General features: G+C 41.0%; 1 protein-coding gene across 6 annotated transcripts in view; it reads left to right on the top strand.

Moving 5' to 3' along the window:
* The window catches only part of myt1lb (myelin transcription factor 1-like, b), a 123,360-nt gene that overhangs the window by 79,742 nt on the left and 24,592 nt on the right, over window positions 1-19,026 (top strand). For 5 of the 6 annotated variants that reach the window (XM_051950994.1, XM_051951010.1, XM_051950992.1 and 2 more), the window contains exons 7-11: window positions 3,537-3,671; window positions 6,345-6,435; window positions 8,580-8,687; window positions 9,573-9,799; window positions 11,321-11,607. In XM_051950994.1, the coding sequence (XP_051806954.1) occupies window positions 3,537-3,671; window positions 6,345-6,435; window positions 8,580-8,687; window positions 9,573-9,799; window positions 11,321-11,607 (848 nt within the window). The remainder of the gene's footprint in view (window positions 1-3,536; window positions 3,672-6,344; window positions 6,436-8,579; window positions 8,688-9,572; window positions 9,800-11,320; window positions 11,608-19,026) is intronic. The other variant, XM_051951003.1, reaches the window with a different exon arrangement.

Below are 19,026 nucleotides of genomic sequence, written 5' to 3'. Positions count from 1 at the left end.
CCAGTTGGCACAGCTTGGCATCGCCGCTTTTTGGTGGTAACCATATCTGATCTGGGTTTGGAAGAAATAGGAGATCAAGGTTTTGGAAAGGAAAGACAATCTCATCCGGTGTGTGTGTGTGTGTGTGTGTGTGTGTGTGTGCGTGCGTGCGTGCGTGCGTGCGTGCGTGTGTGTGTGTGTGCTTTATGACCCATCATTGTCATACTCAGCTCAACAAACTGTCGCGTGAAGGTTGGACGGTTCTAATGAATAAAAGAGTGATACAATTTTGATTGAATATAAACTGGAAGATGAAACACTTTGTTGAAGGTCACTAACACAAAAGTTGTAATATTTCACAAATCTTCATAATTCCATTACCGTAAACAAACTTCATGATCAAAAGATCTGTCAGCAAGCCAATTACTGCATCTTTGTCCTTGTCAGTCTCCATTCTAACTCCTCAGATAAATACAGCCATAAATAATGTCCTGTAAATAAAAAGAAATCCACTTAGCTTCAAATATGATTGCTTTCAATTGTCAAGAAGGCTGATTTGTTGGACTATCATGAAACCAGAAGTTCTTTGGCTAAAATTATCAACAACTACAAAGTAACATTTCCCCCCAAAAAACAAAATGAAACAAACAAAAACACAAATGGAAATTACAAGGCTATGGTATTCATTAACAACCCTACTGAAAATGATGGATAAACATTATATATTAATGTTTACATCAATTCCTGATATTGATTTAGTCTTTTCAAAAAAATTAACAAGAAAAGCACTCAGCAAGCGTAGTCCTCCTCCAAGGCTGCTCATTCCCCCATATGTCAGAAATGCAGCATTTATTTATTAGTTATTGATGATCACAAATCACGGCAATATAGAATGTGTCCATTTAATATAGATGAACCCACAAACTAAATGATATTACACTGAGCACAGGAGTGTGTTCTGCATGTGTACGTTATGTACGGATACCGAATCACGTGACCTAAATATGTAGCGGGAATTGATGGGACTCAGAAACACCCCCACAATTTAATCAGTTGTTCCTTGAATCATTTCCAACCTGTAAGTCCTGATAAGTCCTCAGCGTTGGATTTGTAGTAGGATCACAATCATGTGATCATCAGCAGGCAGCTGATGTAGTGTTCATTTGTTGTCATGGTTACTGTGACACCGTGCCGCTATCTGGCAGTGATACAGAAATCTTTAACAAATCCGTGGATCCAGACTATAACCTGCATCACTGCCAAAATATAATCACTTGGTTCTTGTGTCATTTCTGACCTTCCCTGAAAATTTCATCCAAAACCTTGAGTTCGTTTTTGAGTAATCCTGCTAACAGACGGACAGACAGACAAACATACGCCGATTGTCACGTAACTTCTTTGGTGGTGTAAAAATAGTTTCAGCCACATTTTAGTTCACAAACTCTAAAAAAAACAATGTAAATGGTGTGTTATTCAGTCACATTTTAGCCTAATTTTAGCGTTTTTAATAGAGAAACTGGTTGAACATCAGTTTCATGAAGAGGGACAAACATCTCAGAGTATTTCAGACTCCCTCACACTGCCTAACTTTGAAAAATAAATGTATTTGCAACATTTTGGTGCTGAACTTTCATCATGTATTTAGTTATTTACAAAGTACAGCCACTTATCTGTAAAAAAAGAAAAAACTGTGACCTGCTGGTCTGTTGCCAAAACAGCGCAAATAAAGGTGTTTTTAAGTTAGACAGTGTATGGGAATTTTAATATCTTATCAGCATTTTGAGACAACAGCTGTTGCAATCTTTGTGTACGATTATATTACCAGCCCCAGGCCTAGGGGTACCTGGGCCAGTAACATAGGTTGCTGCACGGTCTTGAATGGCTGTGCAGCAGTGAGAAAAAGGATGCGTTAGCATGCGGTCAGATCAGCGCCATGTTTACTCTGACGTATTGAACAGAGATGCAGAAGATTACAGACAATATGCAAAACATAGTTGCACTATTAAATACAGAATAAACAAATACAAACACTAACTTACTACTTCAGACAAGAGCAAACACAGAGAGCTGTCTTACTGTCTAGCTGTCTGAGAACTACAGCATCACAAGAGTGTGCAAGTACTTAACTCATATAATACAATATATTACGCACATGTTCACACACTCTCATTCCCATCTACTCGGCATTGTAAGTATTACGTTGCCTTGCAGTCGCTCCCGGCTACGTGAGGCTACGAGCTACGAATATGCTGACGCAACTTACACACACAACAAAACCACACTCATTCGGTTACCAACAGCTACGGACACTATGCTAGTCGAGTGGTTAACCAGGAAAAATACTAATGATATTCTTTTCACTTCAACGTGGTTTTCACGCTTATTTACCTGTGCAGCAGTGAGAAAAAGGACGCGTTAGCATGCGGTCAGATCAGCGCCATGTTTACTCTGACGTATGGAACAGAGATGGCTTGAACTGCACCTTCCCCCCACTGCTTCTGGCACAACAGTCACACCTACTGTCAGAAATAAAACACTGAAAAACCAACTGAAAGTAAAAACTGAAAAGTACTCATTACTCATAGTCTGAGATATTTTAAAAGATTTGGGGCGTGCCAAATTTTATTAACTTTACCTATTTTAAGCTCTTTTCCCAGCCGTCACAATTACTAAGGTCACAGGTGTTCTTCTCATCTATCGTAAAGTTAATGTGAAAGGCTTGTGTCGGTGTCCCTCTGCTCTGCACGGATTCATCAGTCCTGCTCACCTAGCGTTAGCATCATCACTGCTACCTGTTGTCTACGTCCTTCAGAAGATAACTCACTCATCCTTACCTGTTTCTTCTTATTTGGCGGCGGAGGAAGCTGTTACTAATCAGGAGCTCTAGTGTGTGATTTCACAGATAACTCAGTCAGATTTTCATTCACTGATGAAAAGTGTAAAACACAGTTCATGACTTGCAGTATTAGTTTAATTTTCGTGGTTTGACAAGAGATCGTCAATTAATGTTTTGTATCATAAATTTAATTGACAGGATTAGCATTGTTATATTTACATTGTCTTTAAAATACCACTGCCTTATTCAATATTCAATATTATTTTCAATTCTTGCATCTTTTTCAGAGAATACTGACTAAATAAAAACATATTCAATTGTCTTTTTCAAGACATGTAGAAGAATTAATGTCTTCAATCTTTTCTCATTCAAAAATACCACGATGAAGATCCCCAGTGGAAATTACATTCTTGGCAGTACCCGGGATAGACTGATATGTATTTATAAAATCTAAATAGCGATGCAGCTTTGCATTGCTTCAACATATGTTTCTTCCTGTTTTTAAGCCATATGCTTTTTGTTAATCACCTTGCTGTTTTTTACTCCCTGATTACTTCCTTGACATCTGGATGATATGTTTCTTAGCTGCAGCTGATGTTAGCTGGCTGCCATAGTTCTATCCCCAAGTGTGTTAGTTTGTTGGCACAAGGAAGCAGCACAGCATTCCAGCATTTGGGTGTATGTAATAACCTGTATATACTTCCACAATTTCTGCTCGCAGATGCTTCCCGTGCAGACAAGAAGGAGAGTCGGTGTCCGACACCCGGCTGTGACGGCACGGGTCACGTGACGGGCCTGTATCCCCACCATCGGAGCCTGTCCGGCTGTCCGCACAAAGACAGGGTTCCACCGGAAAGTAAGCATATCACCCTCACACCAGTCAAACACCACTGTCATTTATTTAGCCGGCCGTGTCCTTGATGTTCTTTGATGTTCAGGAATCAGCATGCTCCCCGTGATCGCTGCCGTTTCTGCCTCGTTCTTTGTGCCGTGGACTTGCTGTTGTGGTTAGACTGTTTGATATTTCAGTGCAGGCTGTAGCGAGGGGTCAGATGGGCTGCAGCTGCACTTCTTTGTGACCTTTTGCACGGTGCCGTGGGTTTGCTTGCTGATTGCCTGCCTAGAGTGCCGTGGTGATGAAGTGGGAAATGAGGCCTTGGTAATGTGTGAACAGTGGTGATGCAGCGCTTAGTGGGATGGTGTAGAGCTGTCAACTAGTTATTTACTTGACTGCATGAGACCTTTTAACCAGCTCCACTGACTGACAGTGATTGAGAGCATATGATCACACTGTCCACTGTGGTTGTTTTTGTCACTGTAAGGGATACACTGTGTGGACTGCATGATTTTCACAGCATGGTTTGTCAGTGTTTATGTGACTGAAAAGAAAAACATGAAATGCTATGCTCTGGTCCTTCATTCATTTGTTTATTTTTTTATGTTAACATGTAATTTTTTACAAAACATGGAAATGCTCATCGACCTCAGTAAAAGTGAGCGTGCTTTAGTCATCCATGCCATAAACCCCATTCATTTATTTGTATTCCTTGCTCAATTAAGTTGTGTTGAATAGAAAGGCAGTGTCATATCTCTAAGCCACAGATCAAGTGAAGTGGCAATAAACATTAGCCTTGAATGAATAGTGAGTTTTCCCTTTCACCCTGGCTATTTAGTCTCATTCACCTTGTGCAAACTTCTCAATAAAAGCCCCTTTACACGTTTCATTAACTACAGCGTGAAAATCATGTTATGATCTGCCATGACCCAGACTGCAATCAAAATAAAAGAGGGTTTTAACAATGGCAAAGAAATTAGTTACCATTAAAGCCAGGCTTGTAAAGAGCAGCAGTGTCACAGATTACTCCTGTTCCGTGGAGTGCTGCCCACACAGAGGTTCTTAACCTGAGATGTAGCCTTCTCGTCTCCCAGAAATGTGAAATGATGCAGAGTAGTTGACCTTGACTGGGATCAAGAGCCTCGAAATGGAATTTGGAATGGTCTTGAATTGATTGTCACTGGAGATTTTGGAATTTGATGTCTGTTCCTCCTCTTGTTCCTCACTTGTGCCAGCTGACTTTTGGGGGAAATGATACTATTAATGCTGTACACGATACTCTGAATCCCAAAATGAGGCATCATCTTCAGCCCTTCAACCTACAAAAGGTTACTTGAGAGTAAAGCACACAATCTCGCTGTGGTTGCTGAAAGGTCATCAGGAGGTCCCATATTTATCAGCTGTCAGTCACCATGTTGTAGCATAATTATCAGTGGTCAATTGCCTTAGATAGACTCCTCGCTTCACCACTTAGAAGGTAAATATTACAACATGTCACATATGTGTCTGCCTGCAGGGCAGACTCAGCTATGGGTAAGTCTCTCCCCCCTATTAACACGTTTGCTGTACTGAATGGACAATGTATTATTAATACAGCGGCTTCATTTAATTGGGAAATCACACAGTGCAGCCAGACTCTTCCTGTTGAAAAATGACTATTAAATTAGATCTCAAATTCATTAATTCCCATTGCTGTTTGCTCATTGTAGGTCTTTTCTGTAGAATATTAAAGTATTCAATCAGGGAGTCCTTGTTTTGTCTTTAAAGTGATTTACCTTTGTAAGACACAAGGTATCTGGAGCCACATAGTTAATATCTCAACTTCTATTTGTGCCCACTAAATCAGGCCCGGTGCTTTCATTTCTTACCATTCCATCCGTCTCTCCGCAGAGGGCAGGGCAGAACTGAGATATGCATAATGTATTGGCTTGTGGCATGTTGAGGTGGCAGGCTTTGTCCAATTACCTGCACCGAACACCAATTAGTATGTAGGGGAAGGAGGATGATGAGGGGTTAAAGTTTAAGGGGGTGATAATGATGAAGCTGATGCCGATGGGGTTTGGCCCTGCTTGCCACTGGTGTCGAGACGACCCTTCCTCGCGCTCCCGCCTGCGGTGCTCTGACGGCTCCTCTCGGACATCCATAGATCATTAATCTAATTGGCTGGTTGCCGAGGGGATCTGAGACAGTTATGGACTGTTTTAATGGTAAACGGCATTGAAGACTGCACTCTCTACCCTAACAACATGGGGATGATAACAAAGCACACTCTATCCAGGAACTGTATTCCATCCGTCTGCTTCTGCCATTGATTTCCACCCTTGTGTTTTGCATGATTGTTAGCTGCTGGTTGCTCTGCTCTTGGCATGCCCAAAATTTACTTCCATCCCTGTCTCTTACTGGCTTTGTCCTGTTAAACTTAAATGACATCTTTTTATTCATGACTGTCCCTATTCCATGAATACTAATTTGAAAGAGCTGGATAAGTGGAAGCAATATGGTGGGAAACCTTGCCTGCCCTTTCAAACTAGTGTTCATTAAAATGAAGAAGAGGTCATTTGGGTTCACACAGGCTCATTTCTTAATGATGTTTATAATGCCAAGCTCCTCACACACTAATAGAGCTCATGCGTGATTGTAAGGGGCTCCTAACCTTCCCTGTCTTTCACTCCTCTATCTCCTGTCTGTACCAAGTTGTGGCAATGTATGAGAATGTTCTTAAGTGTCCTACGCCTGGCTGCACGGGACGCGGCCATGTCAATAGCAACAGAAACTCTCACAGAAGGTAAGAGCTCAGCCCTCGAGAAACCTGCAGTGTTCGTGTTAAATCCTCCTTTTTTTTGTGGGACTTTGTTTTGGTTCATACTTTTTCAATGGATTATTTTTTCAGTCAGTTGTTGTTGTTTTTATATATATATTTCTTTATTTAATTCAGGGGTGTCAAACTCATTTTAGTTGAGGGGCCGCATTAGCCCAGTAAAATCAGTAAATTCATAACATAAGAACCTAAAAATAACCACAACTCCACTTTTTTTCTTTGGTTTAGAGCAAAAAAGTATATTCTGAAAATATTCACATTTAAAGAATTATCTTGTTACAAAACATTATGAACAAACTGAAATTTCTTGAGAAAAATAAATTCATTTTAAACAATATCATGTCTCAGTTTATCATTCACAGAAAATATATAACAAAAATGATATACAAAACGACAAAGATTACAACAGAGACAAAAAATTAGACAAACAAGTTACAAAGTGACAAAAAATGGACAAACAACAAATATGAGACAAAAAAATTACACAAATGATACAAACGAGATAAAAAATGACAAAAGTGACAAACAATGCGACAAAAAAGTAGACAAACAGCACAAGCGAGACCAAAAAAGCACAAGACGACACAAACGATGCTCAAAACAATGCATAAAGCGAAATACAAAATGACGGAAATAAGACAAAAACATGAGACAAATGACAAAAAATCAGGCAAAAACAACAAAAATATTACAAAAACGAGAAATCTAGTATTTTACTTGACCAAAACAACTTGTCATGGTCTAGAAATTATTTTAAATTTACAGTTTTCCTAATTTACAATCAGCAGTTAATGTCTTCTCTGTAGTTTTTACACTTTGAGGGCCGGATTGGACCCTCTGGAGGACCGCTTTTGGCTCACGGGCCTCATGTTTGACACCCCTGATTTAATTCCTGTTACACCCCTTCTTTTAATTTCACCAGCATGTTAGATGTTGTGTGTGGATAACTACAGTCTTGCTTATAATGTTGGCAAGTTGGAAATAACGTATTTCAGCTGCTGAACAATCCCATAGTTTAACTGATTAGAATTCAGAAATTCACACCTTCTGCAGCATTAATTATTCATCAGCTCATGGCGAAAAAATGGCATCCATCAGGTGCAGGTTTGGAGGGAAAAGCTAAAATAGCGGGGCACTCTTGCCGCTGCTGTCAGACGGGGCGAGGCGAGGTGACAGTGAAAGAGGAGTGTCACCCACAGCAGATGCTCAGGGACTGGGGCATAGCAGCAGCCATTAGCACCTTTCTGCCACTCAGCCGGGGTGACAGGAGAGGTGCAGACCTGGGAGGACCAGAATGCCTCCATGCTGTGCTCAGTGACACGGCTGCTGCGCAAAATAGGCACGCACATGGCCACGCACGGTAAACTTCCACTTTTACTAGAAAGAGCTGATATAAACCTCCATACACTGCTTCACACTTTGCCACCTGACACACACTCTCATTCCTGCACACATTCACAGGCGTCTGCTGGCAGGTGCTCATGAACACAACTCTATACTGGCTTCAGGCCATTGTCAAAGATAATTTTTTTACCGCTGCCCGACACACTACAGTTGACAGACTGGATGGAGAATAATAGGGGTTAAGGATAACAACATGAACTTTTGTCACATTTGGTCAGTTGGCTGTCAGGAGGAAGTTTTACAGACATAATTCTATTGGAAGCTACTTTACGCGTCTGCCCTGACTGTATGAGAGCGCGAGTGTCTTGTCAGCAGGTGTTTGAAGTAAACAAGCTGCAGAATGCACATAAACTGCACATTTGTCCATATGGGAATATCTATTCAGAGAGTTATTTTAGGCCGTTCAACCAGAAACATACAAGCTGTTCCCAATTGTGCTGTTTTCTAAAGTGTTAAAAGTAATGAAAATTAATGAATTTGCATTTTAAGTGGAGACTTCCTGAACTATCGTCAGGTGCTTTCAGACTGGTGAACACAGGGATTGACTGGCTGTCGGGCAGATGTGCGCTAGCTGTTTTCAGCCTGGCAGACTGCCTGACAAGTACTTAAACAAGCCAAACATTTTACAGCATACGCGTTCAGTGTGGTATTTTCACCTATCAAAATGTGTGTTCCACCATGCCATTTATGTCGCTTTCTCATTTCAGTCTGTCAGGATGTCCCATTGCTGCAGCCGAGAAGCTGGCTAAAGCCCAGGAGAAGCACCAGAGCTGTGACGGCCCCAAGTCCAACCAGGCCTCTGACCGAGTCTTAAGGTAGTATTCACTCCACACTTCCATTCACAACTTGTTAAATGAAGTTCAGGAACACTGTAGATGTAAAATGGGTTGATTTTTCACTGAAACGGCAATCGAATGCGGCTTTTGTGACAGGATGCACTGATTTAAACACAATAAAATGCTCGTGTCATATTGAAATGTGTTGTTCTTTTTTCTCATACGTTCTGTAATTGAGATTTGATGTCTCCCCGTTTTGTTTTATGTTTATGTTCTTGTGTCCCCTGAGAAAACATCCAAGAGACTGCATGTTCATATCTCTGCTCACCACTGAAGGCAAACCGCTTTATAAGACTTTAACAAAATAGGCCTCATTTATCATAGTGAAGGCAGAGCTTTTTGAGTGAGAGTTGCTTTGATAGTCATGAAAATGCTGTGATGAAAAGTCATAAGTAATTGTAAATTTTGTATTTGTATCTAAATGAACATCAGCAGTAGCCTTAAGATCTTACATTTCATTTCTTCCTGGTCTTAGACTGAGGCTACAAATGCATATCAAATGATAAAAGCATATCAAAAGTATGGAAGAGCAATAAAAGCAATGCGTAAATTCAATTTGGCACTCTTTTTTTTTTTTTACTGTCTACGCTTGAAAAATACTTGTGGCAGAGTTATGTTTTCTAAAGACAGAGCATGAAAACATTCATGCTGTGGCATATAAAAGAGATGCCTTGCACAGTCGTCACCTCTCCATCTTCCAGCATCATCCTCCATGCTCTAATCCTGGAGTATTAACAGTCTGCTCCTTCCCCTCCTCCCTTCAGTCTGCCCATTTTTTAACCAAACCCCAAGTATCCTCTCCTCCCCCTGGGCAATGTTGACTGCCTCGGTCCAACTTCCACCCCCTGGTCATTTATTTTCCAGGCCTATGTGCTTTGTCAAACAACTGGACTATCCACAGTATGGTTACAAGAACAATGTTTCCACCAGCACGCCCCGCTCCAACCTGGCCAAGGAGCTGGAGAAGTACTCCAAGACCAGCTTCGACTACAGCGCCTTCGACGGCAGCAACAACCACCAAGTGTACGGGAAGCGGGCCATCGCACCCAAAGTTCACGGACAAAGGGACACCTCCCCGAAAGGATACGATGGTACGATTTTAGAGCAAGATAAAATGTTGATTTCTTGACATTCTCACACACACATGCTCATAGTTTTAAAATATTTTTCTCAAGCAACAGCATCTTTGCAGGGTTACAAGAATATTTGGTGGAATCTTTTGATTGGCATTTTTGTAATTACTTTGAAAATTAAAATGTAAAATCTAACTGGACGATAAAGGTATTTTTCCAAGGCTATGTTTTTACAACTGAAATGATGGCAGGGAAAACAATTTTCTGAAAATAATCTTTAAAAACATCTTGAAATTTGTAAGCTCGTGACAGGTTTGTGGCCTATAACTTTAAGCATACATAAAATACTCTAAAATACACAGTATTCCTTCAGAGATGCACTGATGGATAAACAGATCTAAACTTAGAAGAAGTTATGACTTGCAATAACTTGAATTTACATATTCAATTTCTTCAGAAGCCAAAAGAAAAAACATGCTTGTTTATTACATTCATTGTCTCTGGAGCAGCCTTCCTGAGGGCACCAGAGAATATTTTTTTATAAACAAATCAAGATGTAGTTAGGCTGGCTTTTAATTGATTTTTATTGATTTTGTTTATTCTATTATAACTGTCTTTTCTCACTTCATTTTTCGATTATTTTCTTGTTTTGCTTGTTTGAGTTTTTAACTTGTCTTAACTCTGCCTATTCTTCTATTTTATGAAACTGATTAGATTTATTTAGGATCACATTTCAGCAGTTTCTCAGTTCCTGTTTTTATTGAGTACAGAGCTCAGTCCTCCTCCAAGGCTGCTCATTCCCCCATATGTCATTGTCAGAAATCCAGCATTTATTTATTAGTTATTGATGATCAGAAATCACATCTACATAGAATGTGTCCATTTCATATAGATGTACCCACAAACTAAATGACCTTGCGCTGAGCACAGGCATGTGTTATGCATGTGTACATTATGTACAGATATCGAATTGCATGACCTAAATATGTAGCGCGTGGCGGGAGCTGATGGGACTCAGAAACACCTCCACAATTTAATCAGTTGTTCCTTGGATCATTTCTGATGGATAAGTCCTCAGAGGTAGATTTGTGGATCAGAATCAGCTGATGTAGTGTTCACTTGTTGTCATGGTTACAGTGATACAATGCCGCTATCTAACAATGATGCAAAAATCTTTAACTAATCCATGGATCCAGACTATAAGCTGCATCACTGCCAAAATCTAATCACTTGGTCCTTGTGTCATTTCTGACCTTCACTGGAAATTTCATCCAAATCCGTTAGCCTGATTTTGAGTAATGTTGCTGACAGACAGACAGACAGACAGACAGACAGACAGACAGACAGACATACGTCGATCATCACATAACTCTGTTGTGTTCCTTGGTGGAATAAGAACATAATCAGCAAGTAGCATAATAATTAATGGGGGATTGGTTAGGTATTGCTTTTACTTTGTGTTCCTTTGTGTTCCAGTCTGTTTGTATGAAAAGTGCTGCATAAATGAAGTCTGACTGATTGATTTAATGTGTCCCACAGCCAAACGTTACTGCAAGAACTCCAGCTCGGCCAGCAGCACCACCAGCACCTACGCTCCCAGCAGTAGCAGCAGCAGCCTGAGCTGTGGAGGAGGCGGAGGGGGCACGGGAGGAGGCGGAGGGGGCGGGGGTAGCAGCGCCAGCAGCACCTGCAGCAAGAGCAGCTTCGACTACAGTCACGACATGGAGGCTGCCCACATGGCGGCCACGGCCATCCTCAACCTGTCCACACGCTGCCGGGAGATGCCTCATGGCATGGGAGGGAAGCCCCAGGACCTGTGCTCACAGGTAGGAGGGGCGGGACACTGGAATAACTGTCTTGACATTTATTACCTTGTGTTTGCCACTTTAATGACAAAAGGTCTAAAGTTCAAGCAACAGGTACAATCAAATCCTATCCCAGAACACTCCTAAGTCTCCTAAGTCCACCTCTGTGAGACTTTGGCCTGTTACTGGAATCACAGAAAAATCCACTGACAGTTTATCTCTGTGCTTCCATCATTATACTAATGCTGCCAGTGAAAACTGACAAAGACGGGGAGGTTTCTGCTGTGCACGCCACACGTGCACAAATACTCACACATTCCATTAGATTCCAGTCTGTGTCTTACACTCAGGGCTCAGCAGGGCGGGTTTTTATTTTCCGTCTGGGGATCAGATAGGAGCAGGACGAAGCACCGTTTGACACGGCGTGAGTCCAGTGTGTCATTTCGGAGGAGATAAGGTGACGGTGTTCTCATATTATCTACGGCCAGATGCTGAGCTGGAAAATGGAGGACAGAAAAAAGAGAGCACACAGCAGAGGGCTAATGCTGCTTAATGCTAATGTTTACAGCGAAGAGAATCAGAACGAGGGGGAGAGGAGAGGAGAGGAGAGGAGAGGAGAGGAGAGGAGATGAGAGGAGAGGAGAGGAGAGGAGAGGAGAGGAGAGGAGAGGAGAGGAGAGGAGAGGAGAGGAGAGGAGGACATGAGAGGATAGGAGAGGAGGGGAGGAGAAGAGAGGGGAGAGGAGAGGAGAGGAGATGGGAGGAGAAATTTACAGACAAAAAGAAGGAAGAGCAAGAGAAAGGAAAACAGCCAAAAGCAACATATTTCCAGAGAGAAGTGGAACAGAATAAACTTGGCGGGACAAACTCCTGGAGCAGTCAGGACTTCTTCTTCTGGTCCTGCCTCATTTCATCGTCGGCCGTTCTGCTGCTGCAGGGCCCGGTGAGCAGGATGCTGTTAGGGCAGGATAGGAAGACGAGAGACTTCACAGGGATTTTTTTCTCCTTCTTCCTCTTTCATCTCGACACCTAACCTCGTGGCACATAGTGTTCCTTTCTCTGTCTGAATGAAAGTTCACGCACACGCACACACACATCTGTTCTCTACTTCTGGCTTTTTCAGTCAGTCTCTCCACCTGTTCCTGTTTCTCTCAGTGTCTGCACTGAATTTATTGGTTTGTCTGAAAGATACTGTCTGCATTTGATGTCTTTAAGTCACAGAACTGTTTAGGCTGCTTTGATAGTTAGAACCAGGTAATTCTTAAAATGAAAGAGAAATTCGGTCTCAAGATTTTTGCTTCCTACCAATGTTGAATTAATTTGTATCAGTGGAACTAGCTTAGTTATTAGCTGTCCAGGGCAGTGATTTCTATCTCTGTGGCTGAATATGTTGTGAGATTTGAGCAGCTCAACTAAAGACTACCTGATTTCTCTCGTCCTCTAACTGTTTTATTTAAATCAATGAAAAGTTAAACCTCATCAGCATACAGAACAATCACAAACATGTATGGATCTATTTAGCAAAAATGTTTCAGTAACGATCTCAGGGCCTCACAGATTCATCTTGTGAGCTCTGAGTGGGGTCCCGACCTTCAGGTTGACCCCCATTGAACTATACAGCTCCACTCACAGTTGCAGGAACATACCTTTCAATGACTGTACTGTATATTGCATATATTTACATATTTGTTTGGACATTTTCTTTTCTTTTCCAACAAATCATGAATGACTTCACCTTTATCTTCAGTTCATTCAATGTACACGCATCACCCAAAGAGTCTGGAAAAGCATCGGACAGATTTGGAGTGTAACAACATAGACACAGGCAGAGCGCCAAACATACACAGCAGGAGTGAGGTTAGGAGTTTAAATGTAAAGTTCATATTACCACTGCATGAACTACCTGTCAAAGAAGAAATCAGTTGATCATTTCTCTGTCTATAAAACTATAACAGGCTATTTCAGAATCTCACTTCCACGAACTGGCTCGTATCCTGAATATTAGCTCTGAAAGTCTTTTCTAAAGAAGCTAAGTGGTCAAATGTTCCAACCCTCAAAGATTTTGTTAATCCTAGGTTAAATAACCAGCATAGTGAGAGCAAAAGTAAAAGCACAGCGTAAATGTGAGGGGGTATATGGAACAATACAGCTGGAAATGTGTTAGCAGGCTCCATAGACGGATTTTGGAATCAGCACTTCTTTGTACTGGTAGGAGGTCATGTGATGTAGTTCCTCATATTGATGTTACTCTGACACCCAGCTAAATATTGTTCCAGACCAAACCTCTGTTAGCAGCAGTACCCAGCAGAGCAACATTATCCCACCACACTGCAAGAAACACTTAGAATAGCTCGAGAAACATGACCAAGAGCCAAACGCGTTGACACAACCTCCTAATCTGATTGTGGATCCACATGATGGGCTGGAATAAGTCTGATGGACCCAAAGGATCTGCTGCCAATGTTCTGGTACCAGACGCCAGAGGACACCCCCAGAAGGTCCTGTACCCAGCCCCGATGGCTCAGAGCTCGTTTTAGCAGCAGAAGGGGGACCTCTACAATATTAGGTCGGTGGTTTTATTGTTGTGGCTGATCACTGAATACCCTCAGCTCACTCTGATCATCTGCCAGGTTGTCTTTGTGCCTTTCCTTTCCAGCACTCTGTTCTTTGCTTCTTTGATCGTGATCGTGTGTTTTTGGATTTTGCCTCAGCCCGTTCTTTTGTACTTTGTTTGCCTGCTTAGATTTTTGTACCCTTGTTTTTCTAAGTAAAGACTCTTTACTGTTTTTACATCTTCCCTCTGAGTCGTACTCTTGGGTCTCTTTTCTGAGAACTTTCTGGACGAGTGTTATATGATCAAATCTCATGTCTCTATATAATCTCTAAGGACTTTGGCAGCTGCAGTTTAGGCCAAATGTAGTGATTGCGGATGTTATTAAAGCAGGTACAAGAATCTGACCGTCTGAATTGGGGTTCAGACATTGCATAGGAGTATGAAGGCAGTACTGCTTGTTCACAGGGGGCAAAGGGAGCAGAAATTATTGCCATCTTTATAAGTATTTAAATGAATGAAGTACCTCCTATGAACACAAGCTGGGAGGAAAAGTTGACGGTTAGAGGAAAATACATGTGTATCATCAGCATAGCAGTGATGACTTGCTTCAAAATAAACCTCATATTAATACCATTAAATTGAGCTTCAAAGCATGCATTGTAGTTTTTATGTGGATTAGATTGAACACAAGGCAAACACTGTGACATGTGTCAAAACCTATACACAACATCTCTACCAACTGTCTGCACTTCCCTAGTTTATCCATTGTCACTGTTTACGGTCACTTTTAGTCTCTGATATACACAATATCCAAAAACACACAAGATGACACACCTTTAAATGACTTTACTGCCTAAATTCACATATTTTTTTTGAACAACCTTTTACAACAAATAATGACTAACTTCACCTTTATTTTCATTTAATTTAAAGTACACATCACATCATCACAGAGTCTCTGAACATTTCACAAATTACAATAGCATCAGACAGATTTGGAGTGTAACAACATATACGCAGGTAGAGCATCAAACATACAGGTAAAATATCCATAAACACACACAGATGATCTATGGAAAAGGTGGAACATGCCACTGTCTTTTCCCTCAACTCATCCATGGAGTGCCAATGATCAACTGTTCATTTATTAAACAACCTGTAAGAATGTTGTGAAATTCATTACTAGCAAAGAAATGACAGAGAGAAACGGCGAGATGATGCTATTAACGGGGACAAAATGTGTGAAATTAGAATCAAATGCTTTATAGTAAGTAATTTATTAGCAAGTGTGTGTTTTAGTCATAGAAACATGCTGCTATGTATTTCATACACCTTATCTATTTCATATTTCAGCAGCTATAGTGTAACGTCATTTAACCCTCTGAACCCCAAGCAGTTTCTGGGAAATGACAGTTACATTTTTACTCACTCTTGGCCCATTTTTCCATTTTCTACTACAGTGCATATAAATAATCCTTTATTGACCGCACAAACATGGTAAGAAGTAGAGGGAACCTAGAAATGTTGTTAATGCAGTATAACAGTTATAATGCCATAAATCATTAAAGAAAAAACAAAATGAAGTGAATTTCTTTGATAATTTGTTTTCCCAGAAAGTCCCAAAACATGGACTTAACATTTACAGCACTGAAATATACTGAAAAATACAGAAAAATTAGTGACTCTACATAATGTTACTCACATTTTTAATCAGTTTCCATACTTGCCTCTTATCTGTTGTGCAAACACAGCTACACTTCAGCCCAGTTCAGCCAGAAAGGTCCTGAATTTTTGTCACGTGGCCGTTGATTGCAAACAAGCAGCGCAGAAATTTTTGATTTTACATGTTCTGGTGCAAGTTAAAATTGGACCTGTAGAGTAAAATAATTTGGGTGAAGTATCTCCATTTTAACCTGAGAATTAGTGAATTATCCTGATGATGATGCTTTCTGGCTCCAAAAAATTGCGATTTTTGCAGACCTATCGAAGGGTTTTGCGATTCAAAGGGTTTAATATCGTTAAAGTTAGGACACCTTATTGTTACAATAAATATGTCAGAAAAGATTTTGGCGTTAGATTGACAAGTTCAAACTTTAAAACCCTCAGCTTTAAAAAGGCTGTGCTTCAGTATTGGTACACATTCCGCGGTCATCCTAACAGCATGTCAGTTAGATATTCTCACTGTTAGCATACTATCAAACTCCCCTCAAAGACATGAAAAAGCAGCTATGACTGTTAGAGAAGTTGACGAACGTAAAGAGAAGAAACGGGGAACAGAATGAGACACAAGTGAAGGAAATGCCAGACAGGAAGGCAGCACATGATGCAGGTTTTATTTTAAGACCTGGAATAGATGGGCAGAAGTAATGTGGCGAGAATTAGCCAGTGACCTCCTACGCTCTGGCCCTTTTACTCCAGGCGCCGTCATGGCAACAGAGGTCAGGGGTTACTGAAGGATCAGATTAGGAAGGGGTGGGAGGTGAATCCTCACATACACACGTGGACAAAATTGTTGGTACCCCTCAGTTAAAGATGGAAAAACCCACAATTCTCACTGAAATCACTTGAAACTCACAAAAGTAACAATAAATAAAAATTTATTGAAAATTAAATAATCAAAATCAGCCATCACTTTTGAATTGTTGATTAACATAATTATTTAAAAAAACTAACTAATGAAATAGGGCTGGACAAAAATGATGGTACCCATAACTTAATATTTTGTTGCACAACCTTTTGAGGCAATCACTGCAATTAAACGATTTCTGTATTTGTCAATGAGCGTTCTGCAGCTGTCAACAGGTATTTTGGCCCACTCCTCATGAGCAAACAGCTCCAGTTGTCTCAGGTTTGATGGGTGTCTTCTCCAAATGGCATGTTTCAGCTCCTTCCACATATGTTCAATGGGATTCAGATCTGGGCTCATAGAAGGCCACTTTAGAATAGTCCAACGCTTTTCTCTCAGCCATTCTTGGGTGTTTTTGGCTGTGTGTTTTGGATCGTTGTCCTGTTGGAAGACCCATGACCTGCGACTGAGACCAAGCTTTCTGACACTAGGCAGCACATTTCTCTCCAGAATGCCTTGATAGTCTTCAGATTTCATCGTACCTTGCACACTTTCAAGACACCCTGTGCCAGATGCAGCAAAGCAGCCCCAAAACATTACTGAGCCTCCTCCATGTTTCACCGTAGGGACAGTGTTCTTTTCTTCGTATGCTTGGTTTTTGAGTCTATGAACATAGAGTTGATGTGCCTTACCAAAAAGCTCCAGTTTGGTCTCATCTGTCCAAAGGACATTCTCCCAGAAGCTTTGTGGCTTGTCAACATGCATTTTTGCAAATTCCAGTCTGGCTTTTTTATGAGTTTTTTTCAGCAGTGGTGTCCTCCTTGGTCGTCTCCCATGAAGTCCACTTTGGCTCAAACAACGACGAATGGTGCGATCTGACACTGATGTACCTTGGCCTTGGAGTTCACCTTTAATTTCTTTGGAGGTTGCTCTGGGCTCTTTGGATACAATTCCAACGATCCGTCTCTTCAATTTGTCATCAATTTTCCTCTTGCGGCCACGTCCAGGGAGGTTGGCTACTGTCCCGTGGGTCTTGAACTTCTGAATAATATGAGCCACTGTTGTCACAGGAACTTCAAGCTGTTTAGAGATGGTCTTATAGCCTTTACCTTTAAGATGTTTGTCTATCATTTTTTTTCGGATGTCCTGGGACAATTCTCTCCTTCGCTTTCTGTTGTCCATGTTCAGTGTGGTACACACCTTTTCACCAAACAGCAGGGTGACTACTTGTCTCCCTTTAAATAGGCAGACTGACTGATTATGAGTTTGGAAACACCTGTGATGTCAATTAAATGACACACCTGAGTTAATCATGTCACTCTGGTCAAATAGTTTTCAATCTTTTATAGAGGTACCATCATTTTTGTCCAGGCCTGTTTCATTAGTTTGTTTTTTTAAATAATTATGTTAATCAACAATTCAAAAGTGATGGCTGATTTTGATTATTTGATTTTCAATAAATTTTTATTTATTGTTACTTTTGTGAGTTTCAAGTGATTTCAGTGAGAATTGTGGGTTTTTCCTTCTTTAACTGAGGGGTACCAACAATTTTGTCGACGAGTGTATCAGCTGAGATGACGAGGTGGGTCACATTAATTGGACAGTGACATACAGTAGGATAGCTGACGAGCGGAGATGGTCTGCTAAGGACGAGACGAGTCACACACGATGAGGCACGTGTAGTTGGAACTATTTCTCCTCAACTTGACCTTTATTCAACAGTTTCTTTTTCTCTCACAGTCCTTTGCTCATCATCTCCTTGTCCTCTGCCTCCCACTCTCTGTTGCTCCCGACTCAAACCATAACGTCATGGAATGAGATCAGCTGAACAGTTTTGTAGACAGGTGCTTAAAAGTTAAAAACTCAGTTTGTGATTTTAGTTTTCTAATGAGCAGTTTTTGTCTTCGGCACCCCATCATTTTCATATTTATCTGTCGAGCATAACTTCCAATTTTTTTATTTATTTCATTTGTTGTAGAGCATTTTATTGTTCCTAGTGAGATATTCTTCTCCACAGGTTAATGTCCCTGCAGCAGCAGTGTTGTTGCCCTTTTCTCTGTCATTTTAAGACCTTGGTTCAACCACAGTTGTTGCGGTATTCATGCCCAGTCCCAAGTCTATCACCCTGTGTGTTTGAGTCAATGTGCGTCACCGAGGTTTTGGCTTCAGACACCAGGAGAATCCACCCCTAGGGACACTGTCGGCTGGAATCAGCATTAAAGCGGGCTTTCCTACTCATAAAAGAGAGCAAAGGGAGTGAGGAGAATGGGGAGGAGAGGGGAGATGAGAAGAAGGAGTCAGAAGGAGGGATATTTATGAG

This window comes from Acanthochromis polyacanthus, chromosome 1 (genome assembly GCF_021347895.1).
Source record: "Acanthochromis polyacanthus isolate Apoly-LR-REF ecotype Palm Island chromosome 1, KAUST_Apoly_ChrSc, whole genome shotgun sequence".
Classification (NCBI taxonomy): Eukaryota; Metazoa; Chordata; class Actinopteri; family Pomacentridae; genus Acanthochromis; species Acanthochromis polyacanthus.
This window is presented reverse-complemented; position numbering and strand designations above follow the sequence as displayed.